The sequence below is a fragment of the Eubalaena glacialis genome, chromosome 11, assembly GCF_028564815.1.
Source record: "Eubalaena glacialis isolate mEubGla1 chromosome 11, mEubGla1.1.hap2.+ XY, whole genome shotgun sequence".
NCBI classification, from domain to species: domain Eukaryota; kingdom Metazoa; phylum Chordata; class Mammalia; order Artiodactyla; family Balaenidae; genus Eubalaena; species Eubalaena glacialis.
Window position 1 is genome coordinate 26,280,556 of NC_083726.1, and position 24,174 is coordinate 26,304,729.

The 24,174-nt window shown below is 34.7% G+C and overlaps 1 protein-coding gene across 4 annotated transcripts in view; it reads left to right on the forward strand.

The window, feature by feature from the left end:
• NR2C1 (nuclear receptor subfamily 2 group C member 1) overlaps positions 1-24,174 on the forward strand; it is a 42,149-nt gene that overhangs the window by 14,349 nt on the left and 3,626 nt on the right. Inside the window, exons 6-13 of one of the 4 annotated variants that reach the window (XM_061204316.1) lie at positions 537-684; positions 785-875; positions 5,056-5,240; positions 6,447-6,612; positions 12,017-12,138; positions 19,027-19,166; positions 20,762-20,899; positions 23,954-24,059. In XM_061204316.1, the coding sequence (XP_061060299.1) occupies positions 537-684; positions 785-875; positions 5,056-5,240; positions 6,447-6,612; positions 12,017-12,138; positions 19,027-19,166; positions 20,762-20,899; positions 23,954-24,059 (1,096 nt within the window). The remainder of the gene's footprint in view (positions 1-536; positions 685-784; positions 876-5,055; positions 5,241-6,446; positions 6,613-12,016; positions 12,139-19,026; positions 19,167-20,761; positions 20,900-23,953; positions 24,060-24,174) is intronic. The other 3 variants (XM_061204318.1, XM_061204317.1, XM_061204319.1) reach the window with 3 other exon arrangements.

Sequence of the window (24,174 nt, forward strand, 5' to 3'; positions counted from 1 at the left end):
AACAGCTACAGTATACCATCTCCCAAGTATCATGAAATAAAATTGCTATAAAATAAATGAAATATATTACCTCTGTTTTATAAATGAAGACTAAGCAATTGAATTGCTTCTCAAAAGTCACCCTGCCCTTAACTGAAAAAAGATTTAACTTGGGTCTATTTGTGGTTCTCTATTAGTATTGTTTTCAGTTGGTTAAATATTACTTCATTTTTTAATACTCTTATATAGGTAAGTAAAGGACTCCTAACTTCAGGTTTCCTTCTTGACAGTGAGCTTTTAAAAAATAGGAGTTCTTCTACATTTCTGCCATGGCTGGGGCAGGGAGAGAAAAGAGAACAAGAGATGCACATTGGCCAGTTTTACTATTTTGAAGCAACTTTGTTGAACTTGCAAATAATTTCTAAAGATTGATGGTTATCTTTGGAGTTCAGTTACGGTAACCATGTCTCCCATTAGCAGCACTGCTGACCTAAAGCTTACATTTGTAATTGCCTGTAAATTCTGCATTGTGATATAAGTTTGACACATTTTTGTAGCTGTTCAGTGTGAAAGAAAACCCATTGAAGTATCAAGAGAAAAATCTTCCAACTGTGCCGCTTCAACAGAAAAAATCTACATTCGAAAAGACCTTCGAAGCCCATTAGCTGCAACTCCAACTTTTGTAACAGATAGTGAAACTGCAAGGTATAGTAAAAACAACCAAAAACCACATATATTAAGGAGCTGGTAATTTGTTTTTCTTCCCAGTGAAACTAAGGCTAAAATTTGTACTTATTTGTTGCAGGTCAGCAGGACTGTTAGATTCAGGAATGTTTGTGAATATTCATCAATCTGGCATAAAAACTGAGTCAACTGTGCTGATGACACCAGATAAGGTGTGTTTAGTACAATTAATTTAAAGCTTAAAATTTTTTAAGCTTTTAAAGTTTTTCCTTTTCTCCTCCATCAATTTGGCCAATAGATTTGGTCTTAAATATTCCCTGTTACAAGTTGCGCTTTTTTTTTTTTTTAACTTAAATTATCATCAACTATTTGGTAGTGTCAGATGACAAAACTAAAAGATTTTAGTGATGAGTTTGATGTCCCTTATTTAAGGGAAAACAATCCATGGATTAGCAGATTACAGTGCTCACAAGCAGTGGAACACTCTTCCAGAGGAAATTTAGTCAAGAGTGAGTTTTATAGAGCATTTGAAGCAGCAGTGAGGAAACAGGGCTTAATTGGCTCAGAGGTTGGGGATTCTCTTGTGAATCTATCGAGTCCTGTTGTCTAGGGTAAGGTGAGCTCACTAAAGCTGGAGCAGGAGGATTGTGACTGGTGTATGATAGTTTTCCTTGACAGGTGTTTCTTTTAAGTGCAAACTGACTTAGGTTTGTGAAGTGGACCAGGTCACTAGAGCAGCCTCCGTTTTGCCAGTCCTGATAATACAAATTAACTTTATCAGTAGAAATGTTCATTATTCCACTAGAACAATTATAGCTTCAATGTGAAAATGACAAACATTTAAATGTCTTCCAGGTTTCTTTTTTTTTTTATAAATTTATTTATTTTATTTTATTTATTTTATTTTTGGTTGCATTGGGTCTTAACTGCGCGCGGGCTTTTCTCTGGTTGTGGTGAGCGGGGGCTACTCTTTGTTGCGGTGCAACGGGCTCCTCATTGTGGTGGCTTCTCTTGTTGCAGAGCACGGGCTCTAGGCGCATGGGCTTCAGTAGTTGTGGCACACGGGCTCAGTAGTTGTGGCTCACGGGCTCTAGAGCGCAGGCTCAGTAGTTGTGGCGCACGAGCTTAGTTGCTCCGCGGCATGTGGGATCTTCCTGGGCCAGGGATCAAACCCATGTCCTATGCATTGGCAGGCAGATTCTTAACCACTGTGCCACCAGGGAAGCCCTCTTCCAGGTTTCTTTCATCTTGAAATAAAAGTCCTCAGAAATAGAAATGTATAAGTATAAAATTCTTTATATTCCTTTTGTGTTCTCCTACAGATTTTATAGTGTTAAAATACTTAAAATATTTCAGGTGAAGAGAAATTCCTAGCGCACCTCTCAAAACATTGACTTGAGTCAAAAATAGGAATAGGGTTGCATGAGCTCTCATATTATGTATCCAGGTCATCTGGGTTCTCTTAGAGAGTTGGAGCAGCTCTTTATTAAGCAAGGCATCTAAAAGAAAAAAGGTTTGCTTATTTAGATCCAGCATGTAGAGTTTCTCTAGTGTTAAACATTTTTCCTGAAGACAGATTTCAGAGAGACTGTGAATAGTTTTTCTCTCAGGCTATAATGTGATCTGGTTTCATATGGCCTATAAGATTATTCAGTCTATATATGGCCAGATTTATGCTGTTATTTGTTGCTTGATACTTTAAGGCACTCTTAATACTTGTGCTCTGGAGTCAAATTTCATCTGCCATTTATTAGCTGCATAACCTTGGGCAAGTTATTTGACCTCTTAGTGCCTCAGTTTCTTTCCTCATCTGTAAAATAAGGGGTAATAAGAGTGTCTACCTTACAGGCTGAGCTTTAGCATGTTGTTATTAATTGAGGAGATTTGGTATCTTACCATAAATATACATCGTGAGGAATTACATACAAGATTTCACTTATCCTTATCTACATGGTTTGTGCTTAGAATGGTAGTTACAATTTCATGGACATATTACCTCCATTAGGAAAGGAAGAGAACTAAGTTTTGTTGAAAAATTACTATTTACCCAGACACTGTAGTTTTCTATATGTTTTTATATTAAATTGTATTAACAGTCTTGTGCGGTTAGTTTCTGACAAATGGTCCCAAAACTGTCAAGTTACAATGTGAGATCTTTCCACATTAAACATCTAGTTAGATACACATGTTATGAAATGGAAGAGATTATATAAGTGTTTAAGTTTTAGTTGAAAATTAGAACACCTAAAAATGTTAACTCCTTTTTTTACTCATATATATAAAAGAAGGCTGGAGCAGTGGAGCATGGGCTTTCCAATCAGACAGTCTGACTTCCCATCCTGCCTCCACTGCTTACTGCTGGAATGACGATGGGTAATTCTTCTTATCAATAATAAAGGGATGATGATTCCTATTTCACAGGGTTGTTGTGAGGATTAAGTAAAAAAACATGTAAGTAGCAATCCTGTAAGAAACTCAGTAACTAGTGGATTACTCAGTAAATGATTCTAGGACCATTCATTAATTTGGGGAGAGCACAAAACTTATTTGCCTACTTATTCAGTGAAATCAATTTCACATAAACTAAAGAATTAATAGAAGAAACGAAGTTCAGGATTTCCGCGGTGGTGCAGTGGTTAAGAATCTGCCTGCCAGTGCAGGGGACACGGGTTCGATCCCTGGTGCAGGAAGATCCCACATTGCCGCGGAGCAACTAAGCCCGGATGCCACAACTGCTGAGCCTGCGCTCTAGAGCCTGCCAGCCACAGCTGCTGAGCCCATGTGCCACAACTACTGAAGCCCACGCGCCCTAGAGCCCGCACGCTGCAACTACTGCGCCCACGTGCTGCAACCACTGAAGTCCGCACTCGTAGAGCCCGTGCACTGCAATGAAGAGTAACCCCCACTCACTGCAACTAGAGATAGCCCCCACACAGCAATGAAGACCCAACACAGCCCCAAAAAATAAATAAATAAAAATTAAAATTAAAATAAAAAAAAATAAAAAAGAAATGAAATTCAAGGAAACATATGTATCCTCTTAGGATTAATAACACTAAAAACAAAAACTGTAAGGGTGTAATGAGGGGACTTTCTTGGTGGTCCAGTGGTAAAGAATCTGCCTTACAATGCAGGGGACGCGGGTTTGATCCTTGGTCAGGGAACTAAGATCCCACATGCCACGAGGCAACTAAGCCACATGCCACAACTGCTGAGCTCGCACGCCTCAACTAGAGCCCATGTGCCACAAGCTACAGAGCCCACGCACCCTGGAGCCTATGCGCCACAACCAGAGAGAGAAGACCCGCACGCTGCAACTAGAGAGAAGCCCGTGCACCACAGTGAAGAGCCCGCATGCCTCAACGAAGATCCCCCATGTGCAGCAACTAAGACCCAATAGAGCCAAAAAAGAAAAAAAAAAAAAAAAAAGCTATAATGAAAAATTTTAGGTATCTGTGGTCCTATCAATAGGCCATAGAAGGCAACGAAGGGCCTTTCATTAGGTTAGGGTAGAATAATTAGAGCATTTATAAAAGAATGACTAATGAATTGAAGCACATAAAATATATAAAAATCTGTGAATTTAAAATGATACTCAGAATTCATCTTTCATCGTGAGAGGTTGCTATGGCATTGATTCATTGCTCTAAAAATAGATAAGTAAAAGGAAGAAAAATCAAGCACCTACCTGCTTTTCCTATACAGATTATATTTCTGGGTAGTCAGAGAGTTAAGGATAGAAAGTTTTTTCATAAAAGAATTATAATTTATATGCATAAAAAATGCACATTAACAAAAATAAAAGCTGAAGACAAATAGGAAAACGTGCAATGTATAACAAAAGCCCAATATCTTAAATATGTAAAGAGACTTTCCAGCTACACAGTGCCTGGTGTTCAATGCATTTAACACAGTGGCTGGTAAAAGTTGGCATCCTAGAAGTCTGTTCAATAATCCACTTTCCTTTTTTTTCTCTTTTCATTAATAAAACATTAATTTTATTCTATATAACTTTAAAGTTTGTATAATAAGTTTTAGAAATTACTATAATATCAGAATTTTAATGCTAAAAAGGACTTGAAAGATCATCTAATTTAATGTCCTTTTACAGAGAAAGCAATTGTTACATGGGTAGATTAGCCAATTAAGTGCAGTTTTTAGTTTAAAGTAACTTTTGTATAAACATTTCCTAGGAAATATACCTGATATTTTTAAACTTGTAGTTTCCTCAAGTTCCTCAAAGCTCAGAGCTCTTTGATTTTACTTTTTGGATTTCATTTATCTTAGAGTACTTTTCTTTTGGCATTTCATACTCTAGAATTAGATATTTCAGATTTAAAAGTTTACTGATACCAATTTGCAGAATTTTAATTTTTTTTTTTTTTTTTAAAGGCTGAATCATGTCAGGGAGATTTAAGTACATTGGCAAGTGTGGTTACATCATTAGCAAACCTTGGAAAAACTAAAGATCTTTCTCAAAATAGTAATGAAATGTCTATGATTGAAAGCTTAAGCAATGGTGATACCTCTTTGTGTGAATTTCATCAAGAAATGCAGACTAATGGTGATGTTTCAAGGTAAGGTCTGTTTTGATCATGTGTCCTTTTGCTCAAGTGTCCTTTAGTATTTCTTAAAATATGTTTATGTTAAATATTATTTACAGAAGTTTCAAAAAACATATTTCTGTTAGAAAACTTAAGGCATAAGTAAATTTTAATTGAAAAATTCTATTCAATATAAAATGTCCAGCAGCTTACATTGTAAACAGTGAGCCATAAGTGAATATAAGGTTAGAAATGTAGTCATAAAATTCAGGAATTTTTTTTTCAATAAAGATGATAATTTGGGTCTGATTTTTCAGATATCTTAGTTGCCAGATTTTATCTTTTGTGTATTTAAAGTTAAACATTTGTCTTACTAGGCAGTCATGTTCATTTTTCCCACCAATTTCTAGTGATGAAAATAGATTTTAAAAACTTAGTTGAATCAATTACAATTTTAAGTTTACACTTCAGGAAACTCGTATCAGAATTCTACTTTTCCTTCTTTTGGTATTAATACTTAGGATGCAGAAACCAGATTTTTCAGGCTTTTTTCACACTATTCATCTTCTGAAATATTGAAGAAACTGCATTTAAGAGTCTCAAATAAGTACTTTGTTAAATATGAGATTTTAAAGAACTGTAGAAGGCATTTCATTGTAAAATATGGGGAGGTATTTTGACTAGTTAATTTGCTAATATTAATTATTTGCCATCCTGATCTCAAATTCTTATAGTTCAGATATAGCTATGTTACCATAAGTTTTAAAGTATTCTCTGAATTTTTAAACAAAATTAAAACCTAACTTTGTGTTGTGTAGAATACAATAAAGTCAATATAAGTTCTTGCCCTTGTTTTTCTAAATAACTTCTGTCTGTAAAATAAATGGGCTGATACCTTATAGTATCAAACGTATAACTTGTAAAAGCATATTTTCATACCAAAGCATAAGAATTTTTCTCCCCTTAAATTACGTAAGTTTTTTTAAAAGACTTTAATTCTCTGGTAAAATACATTAATATAACAATATAGTTTTTCATACTATATATTTGAAATTTAATTTGTTGCTTTTGGAGAGAGTGAGTCAAAGACATCACTGAAATAGAATGCTCAGTGATACACCAAAGTTCTATTTTCTAAACAATTTTTAAGGCCTAAATCTTAACTTCAGAATTTTATATAGAATTTTCATTTTATTGTGGAGATTGGCCAAGCTCACAGCTTCTGATGTCTCCTTATAGGGCATTTGACACTCTTGCAAAAGCATTGAATCCTGGAGAGAGCACAGCCTGTCAGAGCTCAGTAGAGGGCATGGAAGGAAACGTACATCTAATTGCTGGAGACTCAAGCATAAATTACATCGAAAAAGAGGGGCCACTTCTCAGCGATTCACATGTAGCTTTCAGGGTATTTCTATATATATATATATATATTTCATAATTTTTATGTTGGTTACCATTTTGATTTTAATTGTCCTTTCAAAAATCAAAGTATATTTGTTGTGCTTTTAAAGTCAGAAATACCCCTGATAGAATTTGAGACAGCAGCTAAAACATATAAAATAATGGCTCAATAAAACATCCTGTTTATAAATCATAGTCATTATATCAAGTAATGTGTTTAAGAGTATAAAAGTTAGCTTTTAGAACATTTAGACATAATTTTTTTCATTTAGACTCTATTAAATATAGTTTTGTTGATGGTGGTATTTTTAACTTAAGTATTGGCGTTTGTGATGTGTTGAATCCACTGATTTATCCAATGCCTACGTACTACTACTTTAGTGTAAACCAGTATCTAAGACCCAGATATTCTGCTTTTACCAAGTAACTACAAAGAACACAATTAATTATATATTGCCCCAATTAGCTAGCTCTCAGCATTATTTTAAGAAGGTTAAAATTATTTAATTCTAACTTTTGGTTTTTAACTTTTTATACTTTAACCACTTGGAGAAGGTACATTTGTAATTTCTTTTTTGCTTCCTTAAATATGTTAATTTATTATGGAAACAATACATGTGGAATACTAGAAACAATGCATGTAGAATATTAGAAAATAACTTTCTGGCATTTGATTTGTCATTCAAATAATATTTGGACCACAGCTATAGAGAGGCTGACCATTGAGGCCCTACATTAAGACCCTGCTGTTTTGACCCCTCTATTTTAACCGCTCTTTATCTTTGCTCTGCCAGCTCTGGGTACTATTAGCGAATCATATGCAAGTGATTGCAAGTACTTTGGAGATTTCAATTAGCAATGCATAGCAGTCCTGGAATACCTGAGGGTAGTTGCTCTTAACTTTACTATAGATTATAAATTTCCATGGATTTCGTATGAAAATATGCACAGTTATCAAATAGATATGTGTGCTACTGGCAGAAATAATGAACACAAAATAAATCTAACACTGGCCAGAACTGCATATGATAAATTTTATTCTTGTAAAATTTGACTTGTAGAAATGGCCCAGAGAAAACTCACAGTGACTTAAATAATAATGGCTGTAATTTGATATAGGCAATAAAACGTATCAGTGAAACCAGTCTTTATGGAACATTTCACCAAAGGTAATTTACATGGAAAAAATTAGAAATGTTTTACTTGCGCTTTACAAGAAAAAAATTTATGGGGGCTGTAAGAACAGGCAGTGGGAATAATCAGTGTCATTCTTTAAAAATTTGTTTTGGACAGGTGAATTGGGGAAATTAGAACTTTTTTTTCCCTTCTAGAATTGGCTTTTTTCATTCTGTCTTTGACCTGCCATACTCTGGGTATCCTCAGAATCAGCACTGTGAAGTTTCTTGCTCTCCTGAAAAGGACAGCTCCTTCTTTCTCTGATTCTTATTTACAGCCTCTTGAGTTTTACTTTTCAGTGAGTTCCCAGCCTGGTGCTGTCATGATTAGTTCTTTCATTGAGGTTTTATGGTCATGAGTTTCAAGCCCTGATATCTATAATCAAAAATTCAGTCCTCTCAATTGCTGAACTAACTAGCATTTTGTTTCTCTCTGGCATTTTTGTGTACAATGCAGTTTGCACATGCTTTCATGCACATTCTTTCATTTGAGCCTCACCACGGTCTGTTGAGAAACTTTGGATTTTTATTGTTTTGTAAATGAGAAGAGATTTGGAGGCTTTCGTTGTCTTATTGAAAGCATTCCAGACATTAAGAAGAAATAGTCTAATATGTAACTTGCATTTTGATTCTGAAGAATCTAGGACAATAGTAATATTTAACATTTTTATTAAACTTTAGTTTCTGGTGTGATTTCATATACTTTATTCCACTTGATTTTTTAAAATTTCCTATACAAATAATCAAGGTGGATAGAATTACCATTTAGAAATAAGCGTATGAGACAGAGGTAGGTATTTCTAAAACTGTTCTTCTCTGATGTTCATTATCTCAATATTAGAATCACAATCCTTCTAGTCACCATGTTTGATGTTTGGGAGACATTGTCATTCTCCCCAAACCTCACTACCTTCCATTCCATAACAGAATCCTAACCATTCTGTTGTTTGAATTTCTCGCTTCCTCTTCATTTTTACTGCCATATTTCATTCCTTTAAAAATTTTTTACTTAAACTGTTAATAGTAATTAACCTTTGCTTCCAGTCTCCTCATCTTGTCCTGTGCACTGGTAGCAGCGTAATATTTGTTAAAAAAACAATTCAGTTATGCTTCTGTGCTGCCTAAAATTCTTCAGTAGTTTTCCATTGCCCATCGTTTCTCTGACATGCCTGTCCCTTTCTTGGCCCTTTCTATAGCTCATTCAGTTTCCATTTTATTCCTCTGTTGAGACTACAACACCTAGCTTAGTGGCTCACAGTGAAAGATGCAGTAATATGGTTGCTGAATTACTATGTAATCCAGGGTCACACAGCTAATTAATGACAAGTTGGAAGTATTACAGAATCCAGGTCTGCTAATTCAAGTCAAATGATTTTTTATTTTATTTATTTATTTATTTATTTTTATTTATTTATTTTTGGCTGCTTTGGGTCTTCGTTGCTGCGTGGGGGTTTTCTCTAGTTGTGGCGAGTGGGGGCTACTCTTCGATGCAGTGCACGGGCTTCTCATTGCAGTGGCTTCTCTTGTTGCGGAGCACAGGCTCTAGGCGCGTGGGCTTCAGTAGTTGTGGCTCGCGGGCTCTAGAGCACAGGCTCAGTAGTTGTGGCGCACGGGCTTAGTTGCTCCGCAACATGTGGGATCTTCCCACACCAGGGCTCAAACCCATGTCCCATGCATTGGCAGGCGGATTCTTAACCACTGCGCCACCAGGGAAGTCCCCAGATAACTTTTTAGAAGCTGTATCATTCAGCCTGTTTTCAGAACTGCTAGAAAGGTAATTGCAGACAAGTAATGACTTCTAAAATAGGTAGCCAAGTTTAGTTCATGTCAACACTTTAAAAATCATCTTAATATAATAAATGTATATAATTTGAAAAATGTGTTTAATTCAATTTATAAACCTGAAAATCCACAGGCATTTTTGGGAAACTTTAACACCTTTGTAGTAGAAATTCACCTTCTCTGTATAGAGGAAGAAATCTTTGTCTTTTCAGTATAAAAGATCTGTTGAATGACTTGTTTCTTCAGCTGACATTGGCTTTCTGATTGATATTGCTAGAGGTATATCTTGCTTTAAGAAAATTAAGTATGTAAAATAGATAAATTACAAGCCATTTCCTCTCTCTATAAAATAATACAACATGGCAGTCTTTTGAATAATGAGTTCTTCTAGTATATATTACAAGTGGTTTCAGTTTTATGATTAGAGCAACAGAGACTTTGCAACGTTGCCACCACTGTTGTGTAAATCAGGGTGCATCTGTACTTTTAGCCCTTATATCCAGGTTTTACATATTATAAGTATTTTATTTGTTTAAAAGTGATTTTAAACTACTTAGCAAAGGGTAATCTTGTTTTTGCATCTTATTCCTCCCCCCTTAAAACTAGTAATCTTTGGTAATCCCCAACTTTTCAGGCTTTTTTTCCCCTACTCACCTTAGACAGTTCTGAAAACGTATGATAGTTCCCAATTTGTTTTTCATATACTTATGTGCAGAAACCATTGCATCCTAATAATTATATTTATCATGCTTAATATCTGCTTACCTACAATTCTTTTAAGAATTGTCTTAAGTAATGTTATTTTAATTTACTGCTCCGGTAAACATTTCTTAAACATTTAAAAAATTGTCTTTTCACACATGGAATTTCAACTGTCAATTGCCCTGTTGTTTTATTACTTGACACCATTTATAAATAGATAAACCATTTATGGCTAATATTGAACAAAGGAAGTTAATATTTTTTGCATTTTTATCTAACATTTCCAGAGAACTTTGATATCATTTTGATGAAAACCTTTGATCTGTTTGGCATCGTAGACACCTTTGAGAATCTGATAAAAGCTATATATGCCTTCCCCAGAAAAATACATATGGACGTATCCACCCATCCCACCATAGAGGTAGCCACTGTTAACTGTGTGGTGTATCTCCTCCTGTCACATATATATAATATAATACATATAAAACGTATATGTATATACACATACTCTCTTCTTAACATAAATTGGGTCATCTACATATTATTTTGCTGTTTTTTCTACGTAGATGTCTGTGAAATGTTTTTCCTATGCTATCTCAGTTTATCTTACTAATTTTAATGCCTACAAGGTACCTTATAGCATGGATTATTCTTTTCCTTAGAGATAGAAGTTTGGGTTATTGCCAGCATTTAATTTCTCTGTTAAGAAGTGGTACTGAAATGGACATCCTTATATGTGCTTTTTTGTGCATGTATGCAAGTATCTTTTTGGAATAGAGATTTAGAAGTGGCATTGTTAGGTCATAGGATAAACTCAATTTTAAAATCTTGATAGATACAGCCAAATTGCCCTTCACTTTACCAATACTCAGAAGTATGTGTTTCCCTGTATCATCACCTATGCTTGATATTATTGATCATTTTAATAATTTTAAAATAGAAAAAAAGTTTCCTATGGATGAAATTACATTTCATTTATAGCAATAAAAGTTCTCTTTAACAAGATTTTCAAAATGCTTTTAGAAGTATTTTGATGTAGGATATTTATTTCCAACACATTTAAAATAATTACCTAAGGTCAGCAGTACAGACTGATAGATAGCCTGTGAGCATTATGGCCACAGACACATTTTGTTTTACCTGTAGATTAAATGGGGAGATTTTACAAAGAAGCTGCTCTTTGAAAAATTGAACGAGCTGGTAGTACTGAGCCCAGATTCCCATAAATTTTCAGTGTGTTGAATTCAAGTCACAGTCATGCCCTTTATCTGGGAATATGCACTTTCCAAATGGCATCAGCAGGCCCACTTCACTCATTACTCTCCTGACCCTGTCAGCATTTGAATTTGTTATCCCCGTAGTCTAAATGAAAGGGACATTTAACATAAAGGATTGCCCCTTAAACTGAATTTGTTGTATAACACTGTTAGTGAAGGGAGGGAAGGAAAAGACATGTTGTTAGACCAAGACAAAAAGTAATTTTTAAAAAACAACCAGATGTTGTCATGGTTGGTATTTGTTAAGTGGAGTTCTGCTTTATCTGAATTTGCTTTGTTAGAAACTATGGTCTTCTCATTTATTCTAAATCCTATTTTTAGCTGTAAAATCTAGTGACTTGGATTATTTCAAGATTTGCCTTGGAGTTAATATATTAGGTATTTGATATGTTTACATTTAACTTTTTCAAAGAAATGATGATTTAGAATTGTCCGATGTAAGATAATTTACCTCAGTCCCTGTTTGCACTAGCTCACCATGCCATCTCCTATGCCTGAGTACCTGAATGTGCACTACATTGGGGAGTCTGCCTCCAGACTGCTGTTCTTATCAATGCACTGGGCACTTTCGATTCCTTCCTTCCAGGCTCTAGGGTAAGTGTCTTGAAGTCCTTGAATATAAGTGTGATTTTCTAGCACAGACGTACATTAGGCAAGAACCTTTATTTTGGGAGGATTTGATTAAAGGGGGGAAAAATGATACAACATTATAACTTGAAATTTTGTCATTTATATGATGAATCATGGCAGGTGGTATTTACTGTATATTATTTTTATGTGGAAGATTATCCGAACTTCATAATTTGACTAAGTTAATAATTTGAATGAAGTAAATGCAGTGGAGCTGATAAATCATGGCCAGCATTTGTAATAGGCCATCTTTGATTGGCTTAAATTAGGGAGGCTCTAGGGATGTCTTGGGGTTGTTTCCCTCCAACCACTGTTTCAGTGTCACCTCAGGCTTGTTAATAAGGTGCTGAAACTTGTATACACTGAATATGTTTGAAAATAGAATCATGTGGTTGCCCAAAAAAAAGGGTAAGAAAATGTAAATTACCCCATACCACCACTGTGATGATTTGGAAGTTTGGTTCTGCCACTAAAGGGCACATCTGTATTCTGTTTGAATTAGATGGTAATGGAAAATGGTCTACTGTAAGAAACCCAAGCTTTATCTAAAGTTTGCCAGATTTATTTATATTGCTTTAAAGTAACTGGGATGAAGAAGCAAAGAGACCATGGAAAAAGTTAAGCCCATAGTTAGAAAAGTATTGTTTGAGTTGTAGGACCTTACTCTACAATATGATTTCATAAACAGTTCAGTTTCATATCCTGTACATCTGTTTTCCCATTCGCCAAATAGGAATAATAACTGCTCATTCTTTATCCTTAGAGAATATTTTGAATATAACTAAAAAACATATCTGAATCATGACTGTAAAAGGCATATGTAGAACCCCACTATAATTTGACTTATTAATCAGTGTTGGATATACCATGCATTAAATCATGTACTTAAATAATATAGTTGCATAGACTAAAAGCCTGATTTAGAATGGTTAACCTTCAATTTAAAATGATTGATAGCCCTCGTTCTCAAAATAACATTTAACTTTTAGGATTTCTCCAGTCTGCTTAAGAAAAAATTAAAATACAATGTAAATTTACATGTTAACAGTTTATTTATTTTAAAGCATTAAGTGTGATTCCCTTAGCTTGTAACTGGCATACATATGCCTTGAAAAGTAACCTGGTGATATTTTTCATAATAGGCTATCAGTTATTATAGTAAAAAACAAAAGGAAAGATGTAGCAGGGAGTGATTTGAATTCCTTGAGTTGGTTATAACACCATTGATCTTAAGTATTTCTGTTAAATTGAGTGTGATTATCCTATAGAAATAGTCCGAATGTTGGAGAAACCAGAAATAAAGCCTGGAGTTTCCAGTTACAATATAATTTTATAGTGGCAGCCACATTTCCCTGTGATCTGTATTGAAAAATCAGTTTCAGTGTAACTGCCACGGAACTCTTTGCAATTAGAATTAACTATTGTGTGGCATTTGAAGTCATTAATTGCTATGTAAACTCTTATTTATTATCACTATCTAGATAATTTATAGTTTGAATTAATCAGATGGATGACAACTAAGTACTAATGATGGGAAATTCTTTTATGCTGTAATAAAAGCTATTCTGAGTCTCCTAGAAACTGGCATTGCTTGCATTTTTATCTCTAGATACAAAACTTGGAAACAAAGCCCTAATTTTACAGAGAGAAACAAAGCAACGTTACTCATTTTCTAAAAGTCAAGTTTGTTTTGGTCAGTTTAATGGAGGGGAACAGTAGTTTAAAGAATCTTATACAGTGGGTAGTTAATACTATTTGTATTTTACAGTCTTTCTCTGTTTTACAAGGATGTTGCTTTTCTGTTTAAGATTTGTAGTTTCAATACTTACAGGAATTCAGTTGTTTTTCAGTTCTATCTGCATAATTTAGGTAAGTGACTACAGTAATAGATTCAGTTGGGGGGAGGGGCACTGGACATGATTTGTCTGGAGTAAAGGCAGCAGTCCTCTTTAACTAGATTCTTGTAACCAAAAGTTCCAAGCTATCACCATTTGCTACAGGAGACTTTACTGAATAATTTAAAAACCTTCCATTAAATGCTAACCCTGGAAGTTGACTCTTTTAAAATCCCACTGAAACAGAGTAATGTTTACTATAACTGTGGGTTTGAAACCAGTTCTCTTGCCATATCACTACTTTTCCCTAAGGAAAAAACAGATGCTACCAGGTAAAGTATAATGCCTTGCTTATATAAAGCCAAATGGTTAGGTTATCCCCAGGTATAGGTGAGTTCAAAAGTCATATTCCTTTATCAAAATAAATAGTATAAACAATGATCTGATCTCTAATTATGAGTACTACATACATATTTTAATGAACATTAACAATCTAGTACAATTGTTAGAGGAATATACCTATATCTATTTGTGAAAGAAGTTATGTTTACTGTTATGCAGCTTATTACTTTTATTTATTAATACTTGTGTGCACCTGACTACCTCCTCTACCCAGCTCTTTTTGCTTCTCAAAGGAAACGTGTTTTGAAAATAGGTGGTATAATGTGACTACAGTAGTCATTTGTTTGTTTTCCCTAACAAGAAAAAACTGGCAGCACACATGCCCTTACACCACAGATACTAGCCTTGAATGGAGGAGGTCTCTGCTGAGAAATTTGACTTCAGCATTTTACTTGCTAAAATTTGTAATGATTTATTTTAAAAAAGCCTAGACTTTGACCACCTCGGTTCAAATTCTGGATTTATTCATTTGTTAGCTCTGTTACTTAACTGAGGCTCCACTTCTACATCTGTAAATTAACAGAAATGCTTCTTTGCAGGTCATGCTACTTAAGGGAGCTGATGGTGTAAACTCCTTCAACGCAGTGCTGCTGACAAAGTAGATAGTAAATGCTCATTTTCCTTCATACTCTGAGGAACCTTATTTTTAAAGGAGACTTGCTGTTTTTCTTTCTGAATGAACTTTGAAGAAACATGCTTGAACAATGTAGCTAACTATACTACAAGGATTTTATGTTTTGGATAAAAAGTGTAAATAGAGGGACTTCCCTGGAGGTCCAGTGGTTAAGACTTTGCCTTCCAATGCAGGGGGTGTGGGTTTGATCCCCGGGCCGGGAGCTAAGATCTCACATGCCTCGTGGCCAAAAAACTAAAACATAAAACAGAAGCAATACTGTAACAAATTCAATAAAGACTTTAAAAATGGTCCACATCAAAAAAAAATCTTTAAAAAAATGTAAATAGATATCTTTCTATAATTGATCTCTGCGTTTAGCTCTTTCACTTTTCCTTTGGAAACAAAATAATCTGGTGGTTAATTCCTCAATTGCCACTTTTCATCTTTTTTCCTTAGGGGTACTCATCCTTTGCACTGATACTCCTTAACGTTTTTTCTGAGTCTTCCTCAACAATGCCAACATATTTTCTTACTAAGAGCTGTAGCACAGGCCATTAAAAACTTTGACTTTTTTAATCAGTTGGCTTTGTTCTTTTCCCTGTCCTTTGTTCACTGGTTGATTACCTTGGTTAGCTGTTTCCTCTTTTAAACTTCAGGATCAGAGGTTAAGGTGAAAACCGTATTACTTCAGACTTTTCCATCATGTTTGCTTTTAACCTTTTCCTCATGTTTGTAAAATGTTAAAGTAATACTGAAGTATAGAAATATAAAGTAAAACTTTACTCTCCAGAGGTAACTAACCCCACTGTTAAAGTTTGGTTTCCTACCAGATCTTTTCCATGCCACATTCAATCAGATACACAAACAGTTACACATCCTATTCTTTGCCTTTCTTTTTACACTTATATAATGGACGTCTTATATCAGCATGTATGTTCTCCTATTCTTCTTAATGGCTACCTAAGTATTCCATTTTATGGATTTATTATAATTTACTTATCCCCTATTAGTAAACATTTGGGTTGTTGCTAGTGTTTTGCTGGTGGTCGTGTTATATCCAAAGCTACAATAAGCGTTGTAGCATTGTATATATATTTTTTCCTACTTGTATTAGTATTTCTACAAAATAGCTTCTTACAAGTGGAATTGTTGAGTCTAAGAGGGTATATACATTATAGTTTTTTGGCAGGTACTACCAAATTGTCCTCCAAAAAACTATTCAGTCAGTTTATGCTTATACAAGCAATGAATGAGAATGAATGCTTATTTCCTCACACCCTCCTCGATACTGGATTTTATCCATCTTTTCTGATAAATGAAAATAGTATCTTGTTATCTCTTAGTTCATTTGATTTAGTTTGAAATTGAATCTTTTTCTTTTTTTTCTTTTTTTTCTTTTTTTGGCCACACAGCTTGCAGGATCTTAGTTCCCCGACCAGGGATTGAACCCGGGCCCTTGGCAGTGAGAGCACGGAGTCCTAACCACTGGACCACCAGGGAATTCCCAAGATTGAAATTTTAATCATTTTTATATGGAGATTTTTTAAAAATTTATTTATTTTTTGGCTGTGTTGAGTCTTTGTTGCTGCACACAGGCTTTCTCTAGTTGCGGGGGGCAGGGGCTACTCTTTGTTGTGGAGCGTGGGCTTCAGTAGTTGTGGCATGCAGGCTTCAGTAGTTGTGGCTTGCGGGCTCTAGAGCGCAGGCTCAGTAGTTGTGGCACACGGGCTTAGTTGCTCCATGGCATGTGGGATCTTCCCTGACCAGGGCTTGAACCCATGTCCCCTGCATTGGCAGGTGGATTCTTAACCACTGCACCACCAGGGAAGCCCTATGTGGAGATTTAAAAATACTGATTTTCTCTTCATTTAAACTTTACTTTCAAATAGATTTTGATAGCCAATTTCTTATGGCAAGTAATTCTTCTCAGATACTGAATGGAAATGAGAGATCAGCTTGGAGATAAAATTTCACCTAAATAATTCCCAGTGAGAAAAATTACTTTCTATACTCTGAAGTTGACAATATTAGCATTTGTTTGAATATATTCAATTCTTAAATAAAATGTAATGTTGTAAAGGTGGCTATGGTTCTTAACTTGATGAATGATTTATGTTAAACATGCTGATTATCCTATGGATTATCCTAATTTTAAAGATTTATTAAGAAAAATGTTTAAGTGCCTTTTATCAGGATGTACATATTTCCTATAGGATGTTCTTAGCACCTTAAATCTCTTTAGAGAAAGGGAAAAGAAATCTCATTCTTTTGTTATCTTGTTCATAATAAAATATATAGTTCTTGGTTTAAAGATTGCTTAATTGGAAAATGGTCATGAGTTCTCACTTCTGCCTGTTCTGTATCCCCCACAATCAAAAATCATTTGCAGATTCATTTTATATGCTGTCTACTGTGCTGTTCACTGAGATACAGAAATGAATAAAGGAGTCTGTGCATTCAATGAGGTTTTAATCTAGTATAGGAGACAGATTCCTAAACCAATAAATTAGAATACCATGAAATAAGTATAAAATATGAGTGTATTTATGGCACTGAAGGGGTGTGATTAACTATCTTGGGGAGAAGAATGTGGTAAGAGAATGTTTCAGTTAAAAAGTGAGCTCTGGGACTTCCCTGGCTGTCCAGTGGTTAAGGCTCTGCGCTTCCATTGCAGGGGGCACAGGTTCGATCCCTGATCGGAGAATTCACATCCCACATGCTGTGCAGCGCAGCAAAAAAAAAAAAAAAGTGAGCTCTGAGTTATATTTTGAGGGATAAATAGGAATTAGCCAGTAAAACAAATTGGGGAAAGCACATTCCAAGAAGGGAGGGCAGCATTTAGTAATTCAGTCATCGGTTTTTATTGAACACCTACTACATGCTGGTTATCACCTCAACAAGTTTACCATTGTTCTTCCCTCTTCCTGAAATACTAGTTCTCTAAGGTTTTTTTGTTTGTTTTTGTTTAAGTTCTTTCCCATCTTTCTCTACTTAGATGTCAGCCCCTCAGAAAGGCCTTCTCTCTACTCCCACCCCATTTTCCAATGCATCATCCTACTTTATAGTAATGTAGAATTTTCATTACCAGAAACTAATGTTTGTATAACCATATATATATGTGTGTGTGTATAATATTTATATAAAATATTTGAAGTGATTTTTTTTTAATATGTTTCCCTTCTGTTTCATGAAGGCAGACTTTATTCATCTTGTTTATTGCTTTTTCTCCAGTGCCTAGAACGGTGCCTGGCATATACTTTATGGTCATGGCCTATTCACATAATTCTTATATTTGTGTCTCATAACAACTCTTTGAGCAAGATATAGGACATATAGTGTCTCTGTATTTTATATAGTTAAGCAGCTGAGACCCAGGACTCTTATTTGCCTAATTTCAGTCAGTGGATCTAGGTTTTATAACCCCGGTGGCTTGACTCCTATTCCAGTACTTGTTCTACTTTCTCAAGCTGCTGAGATGTTTTTATTCAAAAACTCAGGAAAAGCCTTCTGACCTTTCTTATCTTTGCTAATCCCAGCAAAATCTTTGGTGTCTCATTTATGGGATACTTATATCTCATCTGAAACATAGAATAAACCAATTCTCCCAGGAAATTGGTTGGTTATCTGTCATCAGATAATTCTAACTGCCCTTTTTAAGAAGGTTTTTAAATGTATGCTTTTGCTTTTAATTTTTTTTTAAACACCTTTACTCCATCTGTTTCCATGAAATGTGGGCTTAAAGCCCCAACTTTTAGTTTGAAATACTACTTGAAACTGTTCTTAAAAACTGGCTGATTGATTAATGAACTAGCTAATTAAATTTCTAAACCTTATCAACTAAAGTCAGGTATACAAAATAAAGAATTGATCAAGTCCATTCCCAGTTGGCCATTTAGAATAATTTTAGTTCAGTAACATTGTATTTTTAAATATGAGTCAATTGTAAAGTTTTATAAAATATATTTTAATATTTGATATTTGTTTATTTTGTTTTTATAGGCAAGAAAACAGTATATTATTGGTGAAAGCCTACTGGAATGAACTTTTTACTCTTGGTCTTGCCCAGTGCTGGCAAGTGATGAACGTAGCAGCTATATTAGCGACATTTGTCAATTGTCTTCACAGTAGCCTTCAACAAGGTAAAAAGCACCTTATTTATTTCCTTTTCTAAGATATGAGGGGACGTCAGTTTTATAGTATTATGTTTAAAGTTAGATATTAAAAGATACCAACATCCTTTTTACTTTAGATAATTTTTACATTTTGATAAATTCATTCTTTAATCACCCAAAAATAGTTTTAAATGAGAGAACAACAAAACTGAAACAAGCGTATTTAAGTGCTATTTCTGATCAGGCCTCGTGAATTTTTTGTACTTGGATATACATACCAAAGAATCCAGGGTAAGTTATGTAGAGATGATCAAATATTTATAAATGTATACTTCCCACCAGTTTTTTTTTTTTTTTTTTTTTTGGTGGGGGGTGCTGCGTTGGGTCTTCGTTGCTGTGCGTGGGCTTTCTCTAGTTGCAGCGAGCGGGGGCTACTCTTTGTTGCGGTGCACGCTCTTCTCATTGCGGTGGCTTCTCTTGCTGTGGAGCACGGGCTCCAGGCACACAGGCTCAGTAGTTGTGGCTTGTGGGCTCTAGAGCGCAGGCTCAGTAGTTGTGGCGCACGGGCTTAGTTGCTCCGCGGCATGTGGGATCTTCCCGGACCAGGGATCAAACCGGTGTCCCCTGCATTGGCTGGCAGATTCTTAACAACTGCACCACCAGGGAAGTCCCCCCCACCAGTTTTTAAACTGCCTTTCTTCATTGTAGCCCTTTGAATCCCAAGATAGGCTAAACTTTTTTTTTTAATCAATTCATCAGGATGTATTCTCTCACTTAAACAGTACTAAAGAGTCGCAGAACAATCCTAAGTCTTTTTCCTTTTCTTGATGCCAAGGTGATTACAACTCCCATTCATTTGAGGAGACAGGCAAGCAGGCACTGATTTATAAATGTCTAGCTTCAGAATGGCTTGTGACTAACCAAGAAGGTGCCCCGTCCTCAAGTGGGAAGAACTACTTTTTTGAGTTCAGGGATAATTTATAAGTTGAGAATTACATTTACTTCCTTTGCATATTCCATTTCCCATTGTTTTACATTATTTTTAAAATATCTGCTTCCTCCTCTTATTTAAGGGCAGAGAAATAACCTTAAAATCTCATCAACAGTAGATCTACCAGAAGGCAGTACTATATAAACACAATAAATTTTAAAAGTTATACAATTTTATTTTACTCAGATTTTCTTTGGTCTTGGCAGTAATTTTTGCTAACTGTTTTTGTTGTAGTAGTACGGGTAACTTAAAAATCTAGATGGTTTTGCTTATTTTTTTCAACCAATATAAGCTTAAATAAAATCCTGTTACCAAAATTTGAGTCTTTTGTACTTTGGTTGGTTGGCCAGTTTTTTAGTCTTTATAGCTTATATTCTCAAAGGTACATCTTGAAAGGAAACGTTACATTTAGGGTTTTTTATATTAACAGCCTGTTTCGTTCTTTCTTGAACAACGTCTGAAGATCATTAATTAATTTCATTTAAACTTGCAGAGATACTGAATTTTAAACATTTAAAAAATTGGTTATATACAGAGCTGGAAATTAGAAAGAAATATATTGGATAAAAATAGTCATGCATTTTTGCTGAAAATTAGAAGCTTTCGTTTGTTTCTTTGTTTTTAATTAAAGATAAAATGTCAACAGAAAGAAGAAAATTATTGATGGAACACATCTTCAAACTACAGGAGTTTTGTAACAGCATGGTAAAACTCTGCATTGATGGATATGAATATGCCTACCTGAAGGCAATAGTACTCTTCAGTCCAGGTATATAAACATTTACTTCTTATTTAAAATGCAGTGTTTGAGGATGTGGAGAAATTAGAACCCTCATACATTGCCGTTGGGACTGTACATTGATGCAAAGTGGAAACAACCCAAGTGTCCCATCAAACAAATGAATAAGCAAAATATAATATATAGATACAATGGAATATCATTCAGCCATAAAAAGTAATGAAATTCTGATACATGCCACCATGGATGAACCTTGAAAACAGTATGCAAGTGAAAGAAATCAGTCACAAAAGACCACATATTATATGATTCCATTTATCTGAAGTGTCTAGAATAGGCAAATCTGTAGAGAGATTAGTGGCTACCAGGGACTAAGGAGAGGGGAGAATGGAGAGTGACTACTAATGGGTACGGTTTCTTTTGGGGTGAACAAAAATGTTCTAAAATTAGATTGCAGTGATGGTTGCACAACTCTGTGAATATACTAAAAAAACTATTGAATTGTATACTTTAAATAGGTGAAATTTATGGTTGTTAGACATCTGGGTATGAAAAGGAAAATTGAAGAAATCAGTGAAATGACATCATAGACTTTTAGTCCTGTTCAACACTTGAATGTTTAGATATATTTTGCTAGGCATCATTAAAAGGCAAAAAAGAGAGATGAGGATTGCTTTGTTAATGGGTTAAATTTCCGAACATCTTATTAGAGTTTCCAACAAATAGAAAAATGGATCTCTTATCTTTCTGCCAGTTTCTAGTTTTCATGTATAGTAAAATGACAGTAAAGTTAACAATCAATTTTAGAACACGAAATTGGCTGTTCTCTTAGGCTCTGTATTTTTTCATTTTGGTATGTATTTCTGTTACTGTGTATGATAATAAAATTATCTGAGGAAAACTGCTTCTTACCTTCAATGATATCAGTAAGATAATTAAAGCTTTTTTGTACTATTTCTCCTAATGTTCAGATAAGTTAATAACATGTATCACCATTTTTATCACAACCAATTTGCCACCTTCATTTTCGTTAAAATTGAAAGACCATAGATTCAACAATAGAATTATAATGTAATTTTGTTTTAATAAGTATTCTATTTCTATTTGCTACTTTTTTTATTCTCTTCAGTCAGGGCAGCACTTTCCATATTTTAGGCATAAGTTTTATGAAATTCTTTTAACATTTTCATTTTAGTGAAATATAGGTTATTTCATATTGGTATATTATTCTTCTGATAGAGATGATGTTCAGAGTTTCATAATTTTATAAGTATTTTTTTAACCTAACCATGGTGAAAGGAAGGTTTTCTTACTAAAAAAATATAGGGGCTTCCCTGGTGGCGCAGTGGTTGAGAATCTGCCTGCCAATGCAGGGGACACGGGTTCGAGCCCTGGTCTGGGAAGATCCCACATGCTGCGGAGCAACTGGGCCCGTGAGCCACAATTACTGAGCCTGCACGTCTGGAGCCTGTGCTCCGCAACAAGAGAGGCCGCGATAGTGAGAGGCCCGTGCACCGCGATGAAGAGTGGCCCCCGCTCGCCGCAACTAGAGAAAGCCCTCGCACAGAAACGAAGACCCAACACAGCCATAAATAAATTAATTAATTTTTAAAAAATATATATATATAGAATATAATCTTCATGAGGGGTGGGTGAAATGGGTGAAGGAGGATCAGGAGGTACAAACTTCCAGTTATAAAATAAATACGTCACAGTGATGTAATTTACAGCTTGGTGACAATAGTCACTATATTATAAACTTGAAAGTTGCTAGAAAGTAAATCTTAAAAGTTCTCATCATAAGAAAAAAATTTTTTGCAACTTTGAATGGTAACAGATGGTAACTACACTTATTGTGGTGATCATTTTGCAGTGTATAAAATGTCAAATCATTATCTTGTATACCTTAAACAGATATAATGTATATCAATTATACTTCAGTTAAAATATATATTATTATTTTAATTAAATTTTAAAGAATATAATCTGCAGATATTTCATTGGTTAAAAATACTTTCAATACTGTATGCTAACACATATATATGAAATCTAAAAAAAAAAAAGGTTCTGAAGAACCTAGGGGCAGGACAGGAATAAAGACGCAGACATAGAGAGTGGACTTGAGGACACAGGGAGGGGGAAGGGTAAGCTGGGACGAAGTGAGAGAGTGGCATGGACTTACATATACTATCAAATGTAAAATAGCTAGTGGAAAGCAGCCTCATAACACAGGGAGATCAGCTGGGTGCTTTGTGACCACCTAGAGGGGTGGGATAGGGAGGGTGGGAGGGAGATGCAAGAGGGAGGAGATATGGGGATATATGTATACATGTAGCTGATTCACTTTGTTATAAAGCAGAAACTGACACACCATTGTAAAGCAATTATACTCCAATAAAGATGTTAAAAAAAATACTTTTAACTAAGCTAAGTCATTTTTTTGTTTCTGTTGAAAGCAAACTGATCAAAACCCCTTCCATCACTTTTGGAATAGAAAAACCTATTTATTTTATTTGAACCCAGTGGTTTCGATTTTTTTTTTTTTTTTTTTAACCACGAAGCAAGTATGGTTTTATTTACTGGTTTGCTGGCCTGGAACTCCCAGTCCGTGGGGTGCACAAACTAAAGAGAGAAATTATAACATGGTGTTCAGTGTCACAATATAGATAATGACAGCTAGTGGAGACATGCAGATTTTTTTTTTTTTTGCAGCTATATTTATTTATTATTATTTTTTTAACATCTTTACTGGAGTATAATTGCTTTACAATGGTGTGTTAGTTTCTGCTTTATAACAAAGTGAATCAGTTATACATATATTCCCATATCTCTTCCCTCTTTCAATTTTTATTAGATGTTAGAATACATGTATGAGATAAAATAGTTTTAAGGGTTTAAAGTACAATGCCTGGTGTTTAGTGGTTGGGTTATTAAATATATTATTTGTGGAATGAAAGAGCAACACATATGATGGGGCTTTTTTTTTTGACTGAATTATTTTTCCCACCGGCTTTCATCCCCACTTGGTGCCTTATTAAGTGAGTATTCAGAACTAAAGTAACAATATATTCCTTAATGTTTCAGATCATCCAGGCCTAGAAAACATGCAACAGATTGAGAAATTTCAGGAAAAGGCTTATGTGGAATTCCAAGATTACATAACCAAAACATATCCAGATGACACCTACAGGTATCTAGAAGTTAAATACTGTTTAATTAAATTCATCTTAAAAATTTTTGTGAATCTGTTTCATTATTTTCCATTCCAAGTGTAATTAAATTTAGTCAACTTTGACCTTTGAAAT